The 23400-nt window shown below is 43.5% G+C and overlaps 1 protein-coding gene and 1 long non-coding RNA gene across 6 annotated transcripts in view; one reads left to right on the forward strand and one right to left on the reverse strand.

Annotated features, from left to right (window-relative positions):
- Positions 1-23400, reverse strand: part of LOC119180589 (receptor-type tyrosine-protein phosphatase kappa) — a 631290-nt gene that overhangs the window by 177178 nt on the left and 430712 nt on the right. For all 5 annotated transcript variants that reach the window (XM_075882906.1, XM_075882909.1, XM_075882908.1 and 2 more), the window contains one exon: positions 7990-8057. In XM_075882906.1, the coding sequence (XP_075739021.1) occupies positions 7990-8057 (68 nt within the window). The remainder of the gene's footprint in view (positions 1-7989; positions 8058-23400) is intronic.
- LOC142784508 (uncharacterized) lies at positions 7684-10739 on the forward strand. The gene is made up of 3 exons (XR_012888655.1): positions 7684-7926; positions 8000-8085; positions 9095-10739. It is a non-coding gene; the product is annotated as an uncharacterized LOC142784508 (long non-coding RNA).

The raw sequence follows: 23400 nt of genomic DNA on the forward strand, positions 1-23400 counted from the left end.
CAAAAATAGCAATGTAGCTTCATGTACAACTGATTCGTTTGAACTTAACAACTGGGTTGAAGGAAGATCCTGGTAGATTTCTAAGCGCGCGTCGGATAAACAGGGTGGCTAATCAGAACGCGGACTTGAAGTCGTGGTCATTGTGAGAGTATATGGGATTGAATAGAACAAAAAAGCCGCGTATATCAAAACTCGCCTGCGTTATCAAATCTGCAAGCGTCAAATCAAAACTTTTCGTTTCTAAATAGGACGTAGTGTGTATATCTAGCAGCTCACAACAGTTTCATCTTATTTTTAATCTTTAAAATCAAGGGCGCCAATTGTGACGCCAAACGAGAAAAGAAAAGAACACAACTTGAATATCCCATTCTGTCTTGTAGTGTCTCATACTGAGCTTTTATTTTTCGTCTTTATCTCTAACAATATTCCTCAAGAGGTACTTCAAGGCTAATAATGCCAAGTGACACCAATATACAGATTTGTTTATTGGCACGCGAACTTCGATTGGCTGCTTCGTGATGCCCTATAGAATAAAGTGACAATTATTCCGAAAATGAACGTTACATGCAGCCACAGCACGGCTGCTCCGTAATCTCTAGCACAAACTATGTTAACCTTTCAGTCATCTAGAACCAGTCACGGTGTTTGGTTTAAGTCCGAAAGTGACTATGCAGGAACTGGAAAATTTAGGAACGCTACGAACGCGCGTCACTTCACAGACGGACTCAGTTAAAACATTGCCAGCAATTAAGTACTTAGGCAATTTTACAACGCGCATCGTGGGCCACTTTGACAATCTTAATAGCTGCTATGATATGTTAGCGAGAACGCAGAGAACGAAAATATCTGAAGAAATGTAATTGATGAAAATCGCTACCGCGAACGTGCAACAGCCCTACTAAGGGCGGCCAACGATGCCCTCCTGCTAATGGCGGCACCTCTGGTGGCCACATTTGTCCCCATATGAAGCTTTCGCGGGAGTTTCATGACTAAAAAAATTAGTCAATGACCATGGTTTTATCTAACCTAGTGAATCGCTATGAATAGAAATGGGTAATTTCTTGCTCAACATTGACAATAAGAGTTTCATATTAGGTTCTATTTATCGTTCACCTTCCAGGTCCATTAGTGATTTGGGCATTGGCTTTGATAATGTGCTCGAATCGCTATAATCAGAAAGCAATAACGTAATTATAGTTGGTGATATGAATATCAACCTACTTAACACCTCTTCCGTCAACTTCATGACAAATTCCGGCTGCTACCACAGTTATGGCTATGGGTGCCTATTACTCAAGATACATGCCTCTCTCAAGATGGAGGAAGCTCGCTGAATAATCATGATTTATATATTTTCCTGATCCCTTCAGAAGCAGTCATTATCATGAGTGATGTAACCGACCATTATCCTATATTTGTCAAGACAATTTCTGCACCCACATCCCGTTCTGCATTCTTTTACAAGCTTTTCTTGAATAAAAAAGCAATGATTGAAACCGTTACTAATTAGGACTGGTTCACCGTAAAGGAAACTAAAGATCCCCAATAAGCACTCTCGCACTTTATATTGTTGCTTTTACATTTTTTTCATTCCCATTTCCATAAGAAAAAGTGCAAAAAGGCCCTTGTGCCAACACGAAACTCATGGCTAACTGATAAATTACTTAAAACTATGCGCAGGCGCGACAACCTATATCAAAACAAGAAATATTAAATTTAAATTTAGGCACAATATAAGAAATACTGTAATGCTTTGTGTTTGCAATTGAAAAGAGCAAAAAGACGATACTTAGAACATAAATTATTAGAATGCGGGAGTAACCTTGACAAAAAATGGAAAGTAGTGAATTATTTTCTTCACAGAAATGGCAACTAAGCAAATATTAATTCAATAATTGATAATGGCATTGTACACTAACATTCTCGCGACACTGCTGACGCATTTAATGGTTTCTTTTTTTTTTCAAACGATCTGGCATAGGACCAAGTTTTAAATCACCAAACCGCTCGCCTGCCCCTATCCTTTTGTTTGTTCCACACTTCTCCGGACGAAGTAACCATCGTAATTAGAAATATAAAAATCAGGAGCGCTGGCCTAGACAACGTCACTCCTACCCATGTAAAGTTAATTGCCTTGTATATATCTGGTGTTAATGTAGATAACAATAACCTAATATTTAAAACAGGGACCTTTCTCCTCGAAGGCAAGCGTGGTAATGTCTCCCCAGAACTCAAAGAAGAAGACCGTTGACTGGTAGTGAACTTTTGACCCATATGCGTGCTTCCGTTTTTCAATAAAGTCATTGAGAAATTGCTTGAAGAGCACTTAAATAAGTATCTCAATAAGGTAAGCATTCTTACTGATTATCAGTTTGGTTTTTTTGCGAAATATTCTACTGATTAGGCTCTGTGAATTCTTAATGTATTTCTAAAAAGGTGTTGATGAAGGCACTTTAGCCGGACCAGTTTTTGTTGGCCAAAGCAAAGCCTTTGATACTATTAATCATCAGATGCTCTTCCTTAAACTAGAAGCAGTTGGAATTACTGATCCTTCTTTTTCACTGATTAGTAGTTACCTCTGTAATAGAAACCAAATGGTCAGTATTTCCGGCACTTACTCAAAGCAAAAAAAAAAAGAACGATTATCACAGGGGTACCACAAGGTTTACTTTTAGGTCCTGTTTTGATTTTATTGTATATTAACGACCTACCTTATTATATCGGGCATTGCCAATTTTCGCTCTACGTGGATGATACAACAATATTTAGCTGTGACAAAAGCATTCACTGCCTAATAGATAAATTACGTACTGGTCTTCGCAACATAATATACTGGGGTAGATTAAACAAATTGAAGTTCAATCCTCCAAAAACTCAATTAATTGTCTTTTCATTACATGAACGCTCGCTAGTACCCGCTCCTACAATTTCTATTCCATATCATTTGGTCAATGCTAGCAATGACTGTGTGTACCTTGTGTGTCAGACTCGATGAAAACCTAAAATTTCATAGCCACGTTTTAGAGGTTAAAAAGGAGATGTCTTATGGTATATGCATGCTTATTCAAACTCGCCCCCTTTTTTTCACACTCCATTTTCTTTTCACTATATGACGCATTTATTAAGTCACATATCAGATATTGCATCATAAGCGCCGATACAGACAATTCAGAACAAAGCAATCAGGATAGTAACTTCTACCTCAACTAACAGCAGTTCCAAAGAGTTGTTCTACGCGTATAATATTCTTACAGTGCGCGACACAGTAAAATGCAATCTAGCCTGATAAAGAGTGCTCACCAGCGCAAAACGACAGGGCAGGAGGGGACAGGAGAAGAGACGATTGTCCCGTTGACAATGTGGCCATCTGGTTATTCATAATTCATCTGGTTATTAATATTAGATGTCCCATCTCCGTCATTCTTTCTTCTTTATTTTTGAACACTAACAACACAAGATTTGCTTCACACATAAACTCCATTTTGCCGAGAATCCGAACCAGCTACGGCAAACAAACCGCTCATTTCAGTGCATTCTCCCTATGTAACACATTGCCACCTGTCTTCAACTCGAAGACTATAAGCTCATTTGTCAAAAATAAAAAGTTCCTTCTCAATCAGTACCACACTTATTAGCTTTTTCTTTAGACAGCCCCTAAAAATAATTTGGTGTCATTTTTGTTTTTGTGTTTATTGCAAAGCTTTCTTTTTCTCTTTCGTGTGTACCACAAGTTTTCTTCTTAGTATATGAAGTATTAGAATTATTTTTATTCACTGTTCTCAAAATGCACTTTGAAAATTTTCTTCCTTCCTGTTGATGCAACTGTCACATTTTCATCCATCTTCAACCTGCAATAGAAGGCTGCAATCCAGTCCCTGACTCTGGGACCTCTACCAGGATGCTCAATCGCAATAACCAGATTTTACGCAAATAATAAAGGTTTCTGGTTCTGATTTATGATTGATAGTGTAAGAGAGATACAAGAAACAACGCCGGCATGCCAGGCTGTTTGTTTGTTTGTTTCCCTGGGAGGTTGGCTCATACCCACTCAGAGGGATTGGCCAAGAAAGTGTAGTGCAGTTTTTCTGTGATCATTTTAACTATGTGTAAAGAATTGGTATTATAATAAGACTATTGTAAAAATAACATAAAGAGAGCAAACGAGAAAAAAAAAGACAAGTCAAGTTGAGCAATTTTGAGATTCGAGGTGTTATGATTACCACTCAGCTGCGTTTACTTCACTCTGCCCTGGGGAGTAATAAATAATATTTTTTTATTGAAGATCACAAAGGTATATGCTTGGTTGCCTGAATATAATCGCAAATGGCATTGAAAGCACCCCTGCGGCAATGTTCCAAAACTGAGGCACCAAAGTTTAGCGCCGTTTCCGCCGTCAATGTAACGCCTATTTTCCCGAAATGGCGTAACAAGTAACCTTTTTCGAAGTAAAGCGTAGCGGCGACAATACAAAAAATAATGATCTAGTAATTCCATTTCTCCGCAGAATGCGCAGAGGGGTGATGTTGTCTGACCAGCTCTGTGTAGATACAGGTTTAGGGGGGTGGGGACGCGATATCGAAATTTAGTAAGTAAGATTTCGAGCTTTCTGGACTGGCTCCAGTAAGGTTGCCATGGAAACATGAGGTGGTTATATTCTGTCCATGTAGTTACTTTTTCTATCGTATCAGAGGAGATTGCTGATTTTCGATATCTTATTGCCGTGAGATATTCAACATCTGGTAGTATGGACAAAACTGGCCCATCAAGTGCGGCTCGTGCTAAGGAATCGGCCAATTCATTTAATCTTAATGCACAGTATCCCGGAACCCATAGTAACCTCAGGAGTCTCAACTGCGGGGGTACTAATGTTTTGAATGTGCTTAGAATTCGAGAGTTCTCTGAAGCTGCCAGAGCTGCACAAACTGAAAGAGAATCCGTCATTATGACTGCGTTGTTTTAGTTTGATGGAAGTTTTCGAAGAGCTAAAATAATCGCGACGAGCTCCGCTTGAAAAACTGGAGTAAAATTATGCAGCCTCACTGAAAAGGACCAGTCAAGCGAATCAGAGGCAATGCCTACACCTGCCTTTTGATTATTTACGGAAGCATCTATGGCTATTATATTTTTAGTTTTCTGCATGCTCCAAGTAATCTAATAATATGTTATTTAAAAATTTGAGGGATTGTAATTTGGCGTTTTGGGGGAATACATCATCATACTCAATTATAACATGACAATTCGAGTCATTAGTCTCAATTAAATTTCTAATGTTCACAATTAAACTTTGTAGATTCTTTTGTACAAACATTATCTGAGGTGTCTGAAACCATGGCCAATGAGCAAGAAAGAAGGCGTCTGGGTCTGCGATAAAAGCATATTGAGATCTTCTTGCCGGTAAGCTATAATATTTTAAAAATTTTATAGCTTACCGGCAAGAAGATCCAGGCTGGCGGCTATTATTCTGCCCTTCTTTTTCTTCTTATGCTTCACTCTAGCTGCCTGCGTGCCAAGCCCCAGCGTCTTTCTCGGTAATTATAATAGAAAGAAAGGAAGGGAAAAAGAAGAAAAAAAAGAAGAAAGGAAGAAAGAAAGAAAAAAGAAACGGCCATAGCGAGTTAACGATTGCATCGCAAACTGTGGAAAAGCTGGCATAGGAAGATTCTGCCCTAAACTTGATTGGTCTTTTTCGTTACGACTGCCGGATTTTATACCAGTTTTTATAGCTGAATTTATGGCCATAATAATAGGTCTCCAAAAGTTACCCAGTTTAAATGGAGTAATAGCAATTATCACTGACTCATTATATGTGTGTTCTTCTCTCTCTGCATCTGGTGAAACGCCTCTTCTAAAGCTTTTCAGAATACCAGTTCCCGCGCACCTACAATGTCTCCACTTAATTTGGGTACAAGGACACAAGGGTTGGCTTTTAAACGACAGCGCTGATTTTTTACCAAAGGCGGTGCTTTTGATGCCAATCATTCTGGTTTTCCCACAGAAAACATACATTACAATTGCACGATTGCGCGCCTTAACTTTCAAAAAATGCTTATCAGACTTCATCTTGACAGCTTCTACAAAATATAGGCACCTATTATATCTCTGGAAAACTGAGTTATCGCGGTCGAGAATAATCTAAATGGCCATAACCAAACTTCGCTGCCGGGTTACCTCCCTCAACTTTACCTGCATAGAGCATGTTAAGCGTTGTCTCCTCTGTGTATCTTCTGTAAGGAGGAGGAAACAATCAGTCATTACTTTCTATCCTGTCACCACTATACGTCATTGAGAAGAAAATTCGTAGCACCACCGCTTCGAAACTTGGGTTTTGAAATATCCGAATCAGTTGTTCTATCATTCGGCGCCTCTACTCTTGGCTACAGTCACATAGATGTTTACTACGCAATATAGGAGTTTACCAGTCAAAGTAAAAGAATATATAGCTAAATTTCTGATTGTTTTAAACGCACAAATATTATTATTCAGCATTTATTTGTTTTTAAACATATACCTAGCACATACGATTAGTATTGCGAAAAAACAAAAAAAAATTCACCTAACACTCGGCCAATCCTCTGCATTGGGTAAGAGCCACGAGGAGGAGGATGAGAAGAAGAAGAAGAAGAAGAAGAAGAAGAAGAGAAAGAAAAAGAAGAAGAAGAAGAAAAAGAAGAGAAAGAAAAAGAAGAAGAAGAAGAAAAAGAAGAAGAAGAAGAAGAAGAAGAAGAAGAAGAAGAAGAAGAAGAAGAAGAAGAAGAAGAAGAAGAAGAAGAAGAAGAAGAAGAAGAAGAAGAAGAAGAAGAAGAAGAAGAAGAAGAAGAAGAAGAAGAAGAAGAAGAAGAAGAAGAAGTCATCATAAAGCTACACAGAGCTGGTCAGACAACATCACCCCTCTGCGCATTCTGCGGAGAAATGGAATCACTAGATCACTATTTTTTGTATTGTCGCCGCTACGAGATACTTAGAAAAAGGTTACTAGTTATGCCATTTCGGAAAATAGGCCTTAGATTGACGGCGGAAACGGCGCTAAGCTTTGGCGCCTCAGCTTTGGGACATTGCCACAGGGATGCTTTCAATGCCGTTTGCGATTATATTCAGGCAACCAAGCGTATACCTTTGTGATCTTCAATCAAAAAAATTATTGATTACTCCCCAGGGCAGAGTGAAGTAAACGCAGCTGAGTGGTAATCATAACACCTCAAATCTCAAAATTGCTCAACTTGGTTTTTTTTTCGTTTGCTCTTTTTATGTTGTTTTTATATTTACATTAGCCTTATTATAATTCCAATTCTTTACACATAGTTAAAATGATCACAGAAAAACTGCACTACACTTTCTTGGCCAATCCCCCTGAGTGGGTATGAGCCAACCTCCCAGGGAAACAAAACAAAACAAAAAGCACGGCGCAGGTCAGCTGTTCGCCATTGTATGTGTTGTTTGATAGAAAGAGTGCTTTGAAGGCTGCCGTGGAAGTGCGTGATATGACTTTTGCGTACGCAGCTTCTCAAATAGCAAGGTGGTTCTTTTGGCGTAGCAGATCATTGGCCGTGCGCGCTCTGTCGAAAAGGCGCGCCGAGTTGGCATCTCCGTCGGGCGAGCTGACGACCTTCGGCGCTGCAGTAGGCCCATAAAGGTATCATTTATCACTTGGGCACAGTAACCTTAAGCTAGAAGGTGTGTGAGCTGAATGAAGGATAAGAAATTTTGGTAACCGAACGATGACGCTGGCAGTCCAGATGAAGAAGGAAATCAGAATTGAACGTTGCGTTTACAATGCAATAAATGTGCGGTGACTTACATGTAGCATAACCGTTCTTCGACACTGTGACAGGCACTGCCAATTTCTAGCCTAGATGATACAATGGCTACCGAGTTAACTGTATTGGCATAAGAGCTCTGTTCTCTGAAACTTGTACTAAGAGTGGACAGGTAAGCCAGCGAATGCGTTGTGCTGAGGCTACTCGAGAACTGGATGTAGAAGCTCCTGCTTACATTCGTGTAGACGGCGTTGATGTAGACGGACGACGCTCCAGCTCCCATAACTGGTCGGCCGTCTTCATCTAAGAAACACAGAAAGAACGACTCCAGGTAAGCACAAGGAAACAGATATTTCACACCAGCTTGCAAATCCCTGGCTATGAACTACAAAAACGTAAAATCAGAAATGAGAAAGGTAAAGACACAGCATTCTGCACTCATGGGCAAAAAGCAGGCTAGAGATCATGCAGTGAGGGAATATGGCATCGACTCTAGAATTAAGAGTAACTTATTTGAAGCACTTTTTCCTGGGCTGAGTAATATGTCATAATGAGGGAACATTAAGACGTTTAAAACACCACAAGGACAAAGACGCACAGCGAAGCGAAGCGCAGCAGAGTGGCAAGCAAGCAAGATGAAGGCCTACGTTATTCCGTTGTGTAAATACCTTGACTATGAAAAACAGTCTAAGGCCAATGGCGCTTCCTAGCAAGCAACACCGTCTCTGTTCTTCAGTCTTAGAACACACAAGGTAGACACATCCTCACCCCGCCACCGTGGTCTAGTGGCTAAGGTACTGGGCTGCTGACGCGCAGGTCACGAGATCCAATCCCGGCTGTTGCTTGATTTGATGTATATGTGGGGTTTAACGTCCCAAAACTACCATATGGTTATGAGAGATGCCGTAGTGGAGGGCTTCGGAGATTTTGATAAGCTGGGGTTGTTTAACGTGCACCCCAACCTGAGCACACGGGCCTACAACATTACCGCCTCCATCGGAAATGCAGCCGCTGCAGCCGGAATTTGATCCCACGGCCTGCGGGTCAGCAGCCGAGTACTTTAGCCCCTAGACCACCACGGCGGGGCACCCGGCTGCGGCGGCTGCATTTTTAATGGAGGCGAAAATATCGTAGGCACGTGTGCTCAGATTTTGGTGCACGTAAAAAACCCCAGGGGGTCAAAACGTCCGGAGCCCTCCACTACGGCGTCTCTCATAACCATATGATGGTTTTGGGACGTTAAACATCACATATAAATGTGATGTGACACACGCTCAGCAGCAGTGGAACCGAAAAGCCTGTTCGCGGTATCCCTAACGTGACCATCTTCCAACTTGCAGGAATTGACGCGCAGCGGCTTCACTGGAGCAGGATACGAATGAACACGCGACGACCAAAGTACAACGTGCTGACCTACGTCATCAAGGACCATCTTCAAAAGCAGTGAACATTGAGCGCAATAGCACACACGCTCAGCAGCAGTGGCACCGAAAGGCCTGTTCGCAGTATCCCTAACGTGACCGTCTTCCAACTTGCAGGTTGGTGCTCGACCTTATTCCTTTACACTGTTTTAAACGTTAGCTTGAGACCTGGTTGTCGTTGCTGCTGAATGAAATGGCAAAAAACTGCGTTGCCTGTCACAAGTGTATCTCAACTGATTCGGTGTATTTATCATGTTCAGAGTGCAATTATGAGTATCATCTCAGTTCATGCTCAGGCGTTACCGAAAGCGCATACAAAAAGAAAACTTCTGAGACCAGAACTTCTTGGAAATGTCCGACTTGCAGGACCTCGAATGTTCGAGGCGGCCCGAGTAATGCAAAAGAAAAATGGACCGTGAAATAGACCTTGCTAATGAAATTGCTGAAATACACGGTAAACTGAACATACTACTGACAATCAAAGAGAAAGTGGACGCACTAGAAGGCATTATTGCCACCGTTGATACCATTGAAAAGTCCGTACAAGCAATGTCCGATAAGTACGATGAAGTAATAGCACAAATGAAAAAACAAGGTGCAGATATAGACTGCCTAAAGACACAAGTGAAAAAGCTTGAAGAACGCGCGGAAGAGCAGAAAATTGACAAACTCAAGCAAGAAATGAACGATCTAGACCAATACGGCAGAAGACAAAACCTTGAAATTCACGGGCTTCCGCAACAAATGAATGAAAATGTTCTCGAAAAATTGAACATACTGGCAAATGACTTGAAGCTGCCTAGGCTGTCAGAATCGGATGTAGAAGCCGCCCATAGGCTTCCGAAAAGAGCAGGGCAAGACGAGGTTGATAAGCCCGCCTTTATATTGGTACGCTTCACATCTCGACTGACGCGAGATATCTGGCTGAAACAGTGACAAGAACTAAGGAAGTCAAAGTCCAAGATGTTTTTCAATGAAAACTTAACTGCACAGAACAAAAAGCTGTTCTGGCTGATGAGGTGTAAAGCCCGTGAGCTGCATTATCAGTTTTTTTGGGGTTAAGAATGGGAAGATGTTCATGCGACGAAGCCCACGTCATCAAATTGTTAACATAAGAACTGCTGAAGATCTAGAAGGGCTGCGGTAACTAAAAAAAAAAAAAACTAGAAAGTTCCTTTTCTGGCCGACTTAATTCATGGCTTTTTTCACACAGTCGCAGAATTATTATGATGCCTTTTCTTTTCGGCAATTAAAAGCTACACGAAACGTCAAACACCTATCCTTGGTAAATCTAAATGCCCGTAGTCTAAGGCGCAAACAAGAATCTGTAAGCTTTTTTTTTCGATACACTCGAACATAATTTCGACATCTTGACATTCACAGAAACCTGGTTTTCTGGTGATAACCCTGATGTACATTTCGCTGGATACAAATGTACTAAAATATCGCGAGAGAACAGAAGAAGAGGTGGTCTGGCGATTTATATTGAAAACTCTCTCCACTATGAAAATACTTTGGAATACTCCCATATTGAACTTGACTATGAGTGTTTAATGATCAAATGCATGAGCACAATTGTTGTCCTCATGTACAGACCCCCTTCTGGTTCTGTTACTGTGTTTCTTCATTATCTTGAAAGTGTTCTAGAATACTGTTGTCAATCTGGATTTCATGCGAATTTCTGTGGTGACTTTAATATCGACTTTTTGGCAACAACGTCTAATAGGCAAAACCTCGTTGAAATTTTCTGCTCTTTTGGGTATCAAAATGTAATTAACATGCCAACAAGAATTACAGACATATCTGAAACGCTACTCGACTTATGTTTTACAAACTATCAGCCATGTGAATGCGACGCAGGTGTACTGATAGCAGACTTAAGCGACCACTTGTCCTTCTTTATTTTCTTCAAGTCATACTTGTCCAGACATAACCAAACTATTCAGAATACAACCATTATATGCAGAATATTATCTGCGGATAAGATTGCGATCTTTCAACACTTAGTTGAAGGTACAGGTTGGAACTCTGTGACAGAGCTCAAAGATCCCGTTGCTTCATACCGCCTCTTTCTAAACACTATTAAAGGTCTCTATGACATTGCATTTTCTAAGACAACGATCAGAAAAACCCGTAGGTCTAGAAAAACATGGATAGATTCACACCTTTTAAAAAGAATAAAAGTGCGTGATAGTCTGTTTAGTGTATTTATCAGAACAAAAAACTTGGACACATTAGCTACATACAAAAAAATTAGAAATAAACTTGGCACTGATATTAAACAAGCGCGTTTCGCGTACTACGAAAATATGTTTGCTGGTATATTGAATGACTCCAGAAAAGTTTGGAAAAAGGTCAATGACCTTATGTGCAAAGTTGATAAATTCGTTATATCGGAGCTCGGGATAGACGGTGAACCATGCTCAGGTCCGCCACTTGCAGATAGGTTCAATGAACACTTCCTTAGAGTTGGCGATTGTGGGACTACTGCTGGGGAGATAAGCAATCATACTTATGTAACTAGCAACATTTCATCCTCTGTTTTCTTGTTTCCCACATCCGAATTCGAAATATACAAACTGTTGCAAAAATTAAAAAATAATTGTGCATGTGGCGTGGATGACTTAAAACCCCAGCCTATTAAAGCAGTTGCCCATACCGTAAGTAAGCCGCTTTCACATATCGCTAACACAATTCTTAGTTCAGGTATTTTTCCTGATGAGCTAAAGTTTGTGAAAGTATCTGTCATCTTTGAAGGCAGTAATAAAAATGACCTTAATAACTATAGGCCTATCTCATTATTACCTATATTCTCTAAAATATTTGAGCAAGTTATCAACCTACGACTTTCAAATTACTTATTGCAAGGAAATGTGATAATACAACAACAGTATGGCTTCCAAAAGAAAAAATCTACTGAAACAGCACTACTGGATATTAAAGAAAAAATACTTGACAATTTTGAACATAAATTACTTACCATAGGGATTTTTCTCGACTTCAAAAAAGCGTTCGATTCGGTTAAGCATCATATTTTATTGAGGAAACTCCCTTCATATGGAATTAGAGGAAAGGCTCTAGAACCTATAAAAAGTTATCTAATCAATCAGCAACAGTATACCAGTCTCGGTGACACTAAATCAAACGTAGGTAATATCATTTGCGGCGTTCCACAAGGATCAATCTTAGGGCATTTGCTATTCTTGATTCATATCAATGATCTACCTAACATACCGCTAACACCCGATGTTCTCTACGCGGACGACACCAATATATTCTTCGCCGGTAATTCCCTGAATCACCTTGAACAACAAGTAAACCTGTGGCTGACACATCTATCTGACTGGCTTAAGTGTAATAGATTAGAATTCAACACCAAAAAAAACAAAATATGTTTTATTCCGCCCACGCAATAAGGCTATCACAAGCGAGCCTACAATAATATTTGAAGGCAGAAAATTGAACGTGTCACAGCGCCTAAATTTCTTGGGATACTTTTTCAAGAACACTTAGACTGGTCCTTACACACCAACCACGTTCGTACCAAGATTTCCAGATCCACGGGTATAATCTGCAAATTGCGACAACTCCTCCCTCTGTGGTTGAAAAAACAACTATATTATTCCATTGTTCACTCACATCTCCATTATTGCCTTCTTGTATGGAGGAATACGACTAAAGCAAACACTGACAAAATTCACACCTTGCAAAAAAAAAAGCTATACGACTAATATCAGGGGTGTCATTCAGGCATTATACCGCGCCTCTCTTTAAGGAACATAAAATACGGTAACCAGCGACATGAAACAAAAATTGGCAATGCTTATTTATAAACAGGTACGAACCGATCGCTCAGGGTTTTATCAGAGGCATATCCCGAGAGATCATAGTCACAACCTACGGCACATGGTGTATACATATGAGAAACCACGTACAAATTACGGCAGACAAAAACTATTGTATCAAATTTCGCATTTCCTGAACGAACATCCGATTGTAGCTTCTCTAATTGACTATACAGTCTCATATGGCATTTTTAAAAAGAAGATACAGGAACACTTCCTATTTACACAAACGTAACCACCGTCACCATCTTTGTTTCATATTCCCTGAAGTATTTTCTTGTGTAAATCACATTAACGTTTGGTTATGTTATCCAAACTCTGTTTCATTTATCGGTCAAACATATTCCTTATTGATGTTGCTGTCTTTTGATTGTTGAAACCTTGTATTCAAATTTAAAGTTTCTTCAGGTATTTTACATGTCTTACATTAGTGTTTGTTTATGTCCTCTACAGTTTGCTTCATTTGTCGGACACGCATATGCTTTATTGATTTCATTGCCTGCGCAAATTTTCGCTCATTTGTGTTTTCCTGTACATGTTTTGCATGTAGAAACTTATTTATGCTTAATTTCTTATTGACTCATTACTTTACTTTGAGCACTGTGTTATTTTCGTGGGTTTTGGGTTTACAGGGGGCAGTCGCTTTGTCAGGCTTTTATGCCTTTTCGCCGGTCCCCTAGGCAAATCGTACCTTTCTTCCTTTTTTTTTGCTTTTGTCTGAAATGAACGTCAACTTCAACTTCAACATATAAATCAATACACGCCCCTCAGGTGCAAGGTGAGTGAACATGACTCGTGACAGCTGCGCGTAAGCAAATTTTTCTTTATGCACCTTAGTATGGCAGAAGTCAGAGATCCGTTCTTCGTTAAGAATGCTAGCTTACAGGGTCGTGTGTATGGCGTTTCAGTCGATGTAGAAGACCTATTTTTTTCCGCGCCGTACTCAGAGCTATTACAAATTCTTATAACCCGTTTTGAAGCATCTAGCATCTGAGAAGGGCGCTTGAGATGTATATCTCTAGATAAATTCTAGGTTTCGTCACACTTTTATCTTACCTGGACCTTTGTAACGAAAGTAAATGATGATAATCTTTACATTCAGCGAAAAAGGATTTTCATTGGCTTGCGTGTCGCTCCAGTGTTGTGAAATATGTTTTTAGCTTCCCTTGACATGGAATTAGCTCAACAACTTGAAATACAAAGATGCTGAAGGTTCTTTAGTTATTTTAAACACTAATCTTTTGGTGACCACGATTAGCCCAGCTTAGATGAAATTTTAGCACATTTAAAACGTTATGCTAACGGCCTATCGGTCACGCATGAACTTCTTATTTAGTCTAGCTACTCAGTTGCTTAATACCCCCCCCCCCCCCCCACACCCAGTATTTCTGAAGCCTCGTGAAAAGCTTGATTGATTGATTTGTGGGGTTTAACGTCCCAAAACCACCATATTAATATGAGAGATGCCGTAGTAGAGGGCTCCGGAAATTTTGACCACCTGGGGTTCTTTAACGTGCGCCCAAATCTGAGCACACGGGCCTACAACATTTCCCCCTCTATCAGAAATGCAGCAGCCGCAGTCGGGAATCGAACCCGCGACCTGCGGGTCAGCAGCCGAGTACCTTAGCCACTAGACCACCACGGCGGGGTACTTCGTGACAAGCTAGTAGAGGTGCTGGGTAGCCTCGCGGATGTTGCAGACCACCCGGACGCCGTGATACGACTCCTGTGCCAGTCAACACCCCCGTGCATCGGACTCACTACCGAGTCAAGGGATTGCCTCCCGCCAACCGGCACGGAAAGTACGACGTCTAACCGTCGAAACGCTACGGGTTACGGCGATGTTCCATGACACGGAGCGTGAAGACGTTGAGGACTGGTTGGCAGACTTCGAGTGCGTAGCCATCTTGAATTAGTGGTACAGTGCGACGAAACCAAGTCGTGCCTATTTCTACCTTAAGGAGGGGCACGTGCGTAATATCAAAATTGAGAGGAGCAGCTGACGATGTGGCCCAAATTATTTTGTACATTTCTGCAGACCTACGCCAGTACTGAGCGCCAAGAACGAGATGAACGAGCTACTCTGGCCCGCATCCAGCTGCCAAACGAATGTGACCACGTACGTCGAAGAAATGACGCGCCTCTTCTGACAAGTCGACCCAAGAAAGACGGAGCACCAAAAGTTGCGTCACTTGATGTGCGGCGTCAAGATGCAGCTTTTGCCGGCCTCGTGCGGAGCCCTGGGTTCGAATCCCGGCTGTGGCGGCTGCATTTCCGATGGAGGCGGAAATGTTGTAGGCCCGTGTACTCAGATTTGGGTGCACGTTAAAGAACCCCAGGTGGCCAAAATTTCCGGAGCCCTCCACTACGGCGTCTCTCATAATCATATGGTGGTTTTGGGACGTTAAACCCAACATATCAATCAATCGATTGTGCGGAGTCTTCTCAAGATGGCCGCAGAGTTCTTGTCCGAGGCCGTGACAATGGAAAAATTGCTGCAGAAGCGATGCAGTTTATACGACAGACAGGTAAGTGGCATGTCCCCTGCCGACATTTTGACCACCACTGGAGCCAGCAATGACTGCCTCCGCAAACTCATCCATCATACGTGAAAAGTTGCAAGAGGCCGGCGGGGCATCCCATTCTATGCTTAGGTATATTGAAACTGTGTTAAGACCCTCCAGAACACCTTGATTACTGCTCAATACCACCGTGAGACAACCTACGCGGAAGCCTCGAATCACCCTACTGCATCGCCACCGCTGTTCGTGCATCCTGTTCCTACCATTTCATCCCAGTCAGCGCAGTACAGACCGTACTACGAAGGCACGTACACGCCACTGCCCTTGTCCTTTGTCCGTGGCGCTCCTGTCACCCATCGTTCGGAGCAAGCGGTTCACTATATTGGTGATCGGCAGACGTATCCTCGGAATTCGGATGTTTGGCGCACGCCCAATCGCCGGCCTGTATGCTTTCACTGCGGAGAAGCTGATCACTTGCACCGCCAGTGCCCATACTGCCGCCTTGGGCTTCGCGGCTTCTCTGCGTAGTCGCCGTCACTGCGCTACGGCCAGTGACTCCTCGACATCTACTATACTCGGGAAAGCTTTCTTTGGCGATGAAGCGAAAGCTACGGGGGTGGAGTTACTGCACATGTACTCCTCCACCAAGTAGTTCGGCTACACTCACTTATTATTATCTTCACGTGGAAAACACAGACGCATTCGTAATATTATATTCCTCAGTGGTGGCACACGCGCTCTTTGGTTGCATAGCCTCCCCTTCATTGCCACAAAAAGTTGTCCCCGAGTGTACCTCTCCCAGCGGCATGCACCACCGTCTGTCGGGCGCCAGTCACGCTCGCCATCGCCGAGGCGATTTTCATCACTGCCCCAGCGTTATTCTACTGCACGGTCTCACAGCCCCCACCGGGAAAACTAACCTAAGCGACCTCTGGGGTGGGATTGCTGAACGTCGAAGCGCTGAAGGCCTCCTAATGACGCAGAGCCGTACTGATGTGATATCCGCTGCCACTGCTATCAGCTCGACAGATCAGTGACAATTGATGGTTGCGCAGTTAGTGCGTTAGTGGACACCGGCGCAGACCATTCTATAATGAGCGGGAAACTGGCAACGAAGCTGAACAAAGTAATCAAGCCGTGGCACAACTCGCAAATTCAGGTGGCTGGTAGCCACGTCGTTGCTCCACTGGGCGCCTGCGGAACTGCAGTTAAGTGAGTGAGTGAGTATGAACTTTATTAAGGTCCTGAGAGGAAAGAAAGCGGTGCCGAAAGCCCCGCCATCAATCCGGCGGCTCCACCCAGGTCGGGACCGGTAGACAGAGTCTCTCGGCGACGGCCCGGGCCCTCTGGACAGCCTTGAGCTGGGCGATGAGCTCTGTGCTTCGAAGGGCGGAGTCCCAGGAGGACTGGTCAGAAAATTCTGTACCCACGTTGGCAGGGCACAACCAGAGCATGTGGTCGAAATTGTTATACTCGTTTCCACAGTGTGGACATGCAGTGGAAAAGTCCGGATTAATCCTGCTTAGTGTCGTTGGTGTGATGTATGTACGTGTCTGCAATTGTCTGTAAGTGATTGCTTGTGCTCTGTTCAGATCTCTGTGAGGAGGAGGAAAAGTTCGACGTTCTAATCTATGATGTGAGGTGAGTTCGTGATATGATACAAGTGGGTCTTTGTAATCGAGGTTCCTGCAGGCTGCATTTAAGCGAGGGGGCGAACCACTGACGCGGAAAGTGAGCTCTCGCGCCAGTGTGTGTGCCCGCTCGTTTGGGTTGCCAGCAAAGCCGGAAATGTTTCCCATGTGGGCTGGGAACCATGCGATGTGTGTAGACCGAAAGTTTTCCTCCTTCGTCTCGTGGTTGAAAAGCCTGTTAACGACCGCAGCTGCCTTCGAAGAGACTAGGGCCGCCGAAAAAGTTCTTATAGCTGTTCTAGAGTCCGAGTAAATGACAGAGGCTTCAGTGCAGCTTCGAAGGGCTAGCGCAATGGCCATTTCCTCTGCTTCGTGGGTGAAGTTGGTAACTACCGTGGCTGCGTTGACGAGCGAGCCGTGGGCGTCCACCACAGAGACTGCATAGGCACCTCGATTCCAATATTTTGCGGCATCAACGAAGAGGACCTGCGTATCGTTGCACATGATCTTGGCGAGTATTGCCTTGGCTCTCGCTTTTCTTCGTCCTTCATTGTGGGTTGGGTGTATGTTTCTGGGAATCGGGTCAACTGTTATCGCTTTCATGGCTTGTGTGCAAAGTTGGGACTTTTCTGGCGGCATGAAGAAAGGCTGAAGACCGGCTTCAAACAATATCTCGTTGCCCGCCTTTGAGAGTGAGAGCCTTTGAGAGTGAGTTAACAATCAGGTGTATACATTGATATCAAGCTGCCTTGTTCCGTACGGATGCTCCGGTGACGTCATTCTGGGAGTTGGTTTTCTGCAGCTAAATTGTGCTATTATTGGTAGACAAGAGAGCCGCGTCAGGTTCTCGACCCAACGAGAAATCGACGAGCAGGATGACGAAAGGCATGCCGACGTATTCCGTGTTTCTGAACAGATCCCAATGCTTCCTCAACGAGCAAGTCTTCTGGTCGACATCACATGCTGTGGTTCGGGCGATGGTGAAGTGGAAGCCGAAACAAACTTAGAACACCTCCCGCAGAAAGAAATTTGTGTAGGTAAAAGTGTTATACACCTCTGTGATGGCCGATCTGAATTTCTCGTTACCAATTTTAGCAACGAGCGTCGACACCTGCTCCGTGGCACTTCGATAGCGTGTGCCCACAAAGTAGCGAATGTCACTAAGTGTCTCACGTCAGAACTAGTGGATACCGGAGACACGTCATGAGTAATATTGAGATCAATCCTGATCTTTACACCGATAGCCAGACTGCCCTGTGAGCGCTCTTGTTCGAGTTCAGGTCTTGCTTCGCAAGTTGCTCAAAGATCCGCCAGACGTCCATCACTCAACACAGGATTATCACGTACGAGGGCGCACGCCCGGTACCCAGCAGCTCTACCAGTTTTTCATGAGGCTTCAGAAGTACTGTGAATGGGGGATATTAAGCCAACGAGTAGCTAGCTTCTGGACAATGCGTGCGTCGCGGCTGGCTCTCGAGCCGAGAAGAAGCATGAGATATTCTTTTTTTCCTTTAGGTGAGAGCCGCTTTTGCTCTCGACTTACTACGTGCGGGTGGCAATATTGAAAATAAATTGCAGTTTTTAGACTTGAGCATTACTTCCTCAAAGTGACAAGTGTGCTGAGCTCATCGCCCACGTTCACGCAAAAAGCTCTTACTTTTCAATGCGGCCCATTCTAACTTGTTAAAAGTGCCTTCGCGACCGTGTATCTCAAAGGAGCGCTGGTGAAAACTTGCCCTCACAGTACGCACGATATAGTTACATGATTTGACATAGGCGGCTGCATTCTGCTAGCTATTCTAACTCTGTCGTTGTATCGAATTCCAAAATTCTCCTCTAAATGTTAAATGGCACAAGAAAAAGCCGGCAGCATACTCTCAAAATACGTATGGTTGTACCGTTCATCAACTAGCGCACAACCATAAGAACGTGGCTAAAAGGTACAATGAGCCTGTAGTTTTTTTCTGCGCCACGTAAAATGGCTGGCCCGTGCCCACGCATTTCTAAACTACAAAGGGCTTGCACTTGTGGGAAGCAACACACTTCGATGTTGCGGTTTGCTGGGTGGGCGTGGTGTATGAAACGCCAATTGGTTGTAGTCGGGTTTACATCGGCCCCACTGGTCGACGTTTGACTGTCAGAGTTAGGGCACAAGAATTATCACTTGAAAATCATTTGGCAGCAGATTTGCCTGCACATAGCCATTCCTGCTCTTGAGAGGCGAAGTTTTCAAGAGTTTCTTGCCAAAAGCTCTGATTTTCTGGCCCTGGAATATTAGGAGCATTTTGGATAAAGAAAAAAGCCGACTTCTGTACAAGTGACAGATCAGTCGTCTTGCGCATGCCTGAGTTCTCCTTGCTTTCTGTTGCTTGAGTAGGTAAGTCTTTCTGATGACCACGTGTGTTGACGTGTAGTGATTATGTGAAGCAGTGATGTTAGGGCACGTGTGGCGCCAGATATATATTTTCTTCGTTTTCCTTGCGAACAAATCAGTTGCAAGTTACGCCCTTCATCTGTGCTTCTTTGTTCTTCCTGTGGTGTTTTAGGCGTCTGGGGTTTTCTCTCACCGGGGAAGTTACTAACAGAGTTCACAGACCGTAATAATTCACGGCTCTGTAAAATCGTGAACTAAAAAGAGGCTATACATAAGTGGACGTGGAGGAGTCCTAATGGCAAAGTAAACAGACTTCACTCTGAGTGCGCACACGGGCATTGCACATAATGTGTAAGTCGTTGGCAAGATCCAATGCAGTGGCAATAGAACCGTAAGGTCGGACGTGCGCTTAGGCTTCAAAAAGAAACGCCAGTAACTGATGCACAAGAAGTTTGTTTTTGAGCTTGCGCTGAGAGGGAAAGTGCAATCATTAGGAGTTTTGCTTCAGAAGAGATTCGCGACTCTGAACGAAGTAATTGACTGATGTTAGCATTAACGCAACGACCGATAATCTTACTAGTGTCACAAAAGCGTGTGCAATGGAAGTCGGACGTATATCCGCTAGAAGGGGTACTGGCAAATTATCTCAGGAGACGGAAAATCCTATTAAGAGACGACAATCCATAATAGTCTCAAATTCATCCCATGAAATAGAGGTGGTGAAGCTTTCTACGTCAATCAACAGGCGTTTCCACTTCATTTTCGGTGGCCACGGCAATAAAGACAAATATTTATTACAATTACACAAGAGCTTCCCGAGATAGATCGCACACACGGCGTCCTTTGGAAGGCCAGTGGGGATAAGTTGGCTGGGAGTCATTCCCAATCTCCCCTGGTCCTTTGCAAACGTCTTTGCACTAAGTCTTGTCGTGGCCACCTTGCAACGCACAGGTTGTGGAAATATATGTTTTTAGCCGACATCAGAACGTTTAACACGGTGAAAATCGAGCAGGCTGTAAAAAGCAGCAGAAGCCTAAAAGCTGCTAAGACCAAAACTCGGATGTATGTATTAAGGGACAAGGAAGACAACGTCATCATAACCAATCAGATAGGATAGTTGAGGTGATGAAAGAGTTCTACAGATAGCTGTACGGTAGCCTTAACAACCAGGATGATATCAAAAGAGGCATAATCTGCCCAGAGGAACATCAGCCCTGTTGAAAGATGGTAGAAAGATTGTTTTAGAAAAACTGGCCCCCCTGTATACCGTCTCTTGACTGGGAGGGTACCAGAATCTTGGAAGAGTTCTAAAATAATGTTAATATATATGAAATACGACGTGGAGGACTAAAAACATACACGCCGATCAGGTTACTCTTCCTTGTCTACAAACTGTTTACAAAAATGATAGCTAATAGAATTAATACAGCATTAGAATTCGATCAACCAAAATAACAAGCAGGATTTCACACAGGTTACTCCACAATAGGCGATATTCATATTATCGATCAGGTAATAGGGAAACGCGCGGAACACAACCAACCCCTGTACATAGCCTATGAAAATTACAAAAAGGCATATTATTCGGTCGAGATATGAGCAGCTACGCCAGCATTGCAGAATTGGGGCGTCGATAAAGCCTATAATAGCATACTGGAAAAAGAAATGTACAGCGAATCCACAGCCACTATAGTCCTCCATAAAGAAAGTGACCGAGCCCCATTAAAGAATGGTGTAAAGCTGGGAGGCTCGATTTCTCCAACACTATTCACCACGTGTTCGCAGGACGTTTTCAGGGCGCTATATTCGAATAAGTTAGGGATAAGATTGAATGGGAGTGTCTTAGTGAGTTGAGATTCGAGGATGACATTGATTTGATGAGTAACACGGATGACAAATTGCAGCGAATGATTACTGAACTGGACAGGGAAAGAAGAGGAGTAGGTCTGAAAATTAATACGCAAAAAACTAATGTCCCACAGTCTCAGCAGAGAATAGCTTTTTGCGATAGGTGGCGAGACACTGGAAGATATATGTATTATGTTTACTTGGAAAAAAGAAAAACTGCAGAGCCCAACAATGAGAATGAAATAACTTGAAGAATAAGGATAGGGTGGATCACATTCGGCAAGCATTTTCAAACATGGCACATATATACAAGAGAACAACACTTATAATGATGCTGTACGCATGAAACTAGCGTGGCAACAATAAGTGCCATTATGATGCAGCTGTTTTACACCCTGCTCCTAAGGAATAGTGGATGTTGTAAAATAATGGGGTGTTCTGTTTTGTTATGTTATGGTTGCTTGTCCACTCTTGTCTTCAAGACCCCACGCCACGACTTCACATGATGATTGGCTTTAATGAAGGCGTCACGTTGCCCGTAGCCACACCGCCCCATCATGCGATTCTCTGGCCTCGTACCACCGCCACCATTTTTGCCCGCAAGGCCGCCCACCAGTTTAGTCGTCGCAATGATTTGCCACGTTGGATACCTTTCGTTCAGCATCTCTAGCATTTGATTTTACGCCCGAACACGCAATGCTCTCCTGCTAAACAGTCTGCGAATCGAAGGTCAGCGTGTTTTTTTCACACTGCCACCCCATGTCTGCGAACCCCCCTCCCCCGGGTTCTCTCACAACTGAGATCGATAAGTCGAGAAGTTGGCCACAGCCCCATCAACATACGACGAAGCCGTCGCTGCGTTGACGAATCATTTTTCCTCGGCAAGCACTGTTGTTGTGGAACACCATCACTTTCACCACCGCCACCAGTAGTCAGTCGAGTTCACACAAAAGTATGTCGCCGCTTTACAGGAGCTTGCTGCTTCGTGTTTCGGTCGCCACGAGTGACTCTCTCCACGACTAGTTCGTAAAAGGCATCTCGTGACAAACTCTTCATGAAAATTAGCTTTTAGAAGGGTCGTCTATCTCTTTTTCGCGTACCATACACCTGGCACTATAACTCGTACAGTCTGCTCAGCAAGTTTGTGAGCTTGTTCCCGGGCACGTTCAGCGGTAGACTTTACGAGGTGATCGGTTTTCAAAAGGCTTAATGCAGACGCACTCGTCTTCCCATCGGCTTTCGTGACCGAAGTCAAGCCCCTGTCGACAGCTGCAGAATGACTCAGTTTCCCCTGACCGCTTCAGCAGCTCGAACAATGCGGCTCCGTACTGTTATTGTTGTGGTTAGTACCATGTTTCATCGTCTGCTTGTCCCGCACAAGGTCAGTGCTGTTCTCAGGGCCGTTACACGCGCTAGCCGCACACCTGCGCAGCACGTGGCGGCACCCCTACTGCCCGCAAGTGGAGAGCGAAATGGCTGCCCGGCGCCAAAATGCAACAGAAACGCTAGCCGCATGAGCGGCTCTGAAGTGCACTCTGGTTGGACGATGCGACGACTGTTGAGGCTGGCAACCATTTGGCGGAGCTTCAGTTTTCAAGGTCGGCAACTATGACCAACAGCAGACGACGCTGACAAGTTCTTGAATGCGTTGGTTCAAGCCGCGTATATTATGAAATTGAGGCTGTTGTGTTTTCACAACGCGTTTTTCGGCCGCAAGTGTTGCGTCGCCGTAGTCATCTGTGTTCGAGGATAATTACGTGCTCCCTTTTTGTTGTTGTCGTCGTCGTTACCACACACAGGTCGTATCGCTCGAGTTGTATTTAGCGCGACGGCGATCTTTTACAGCTAGCAGGAATGTGGGCGCCAAAACGCACAAACGCTTTGTATTACCATGAAGAAAAGACCTACAGTGGCAGCGACATCATACGCTGTGATACCGCGATGCTATATACAAATAGCCGAAGGAATTGACTGGTCAGTAATGTTTATGATTGGGTGCTGGTGT

Source organism: Rhipicephalus microplus, unplaced genomic scaffold (genome assembly GCF_043290135.1).
Source record: "Rhipicephalus microplus isolate Deutch F79 unplaced genomic scaffold, USDA_Rmic scaffold_14, whole genome shotgun sequence".
Lineage (NCBI taxonomy): Eukaryota > Metazoa > Arthropoda > Arachnida > Ixodida > Ixodidae > Rhipicephalus > Rhipicephalus microplus.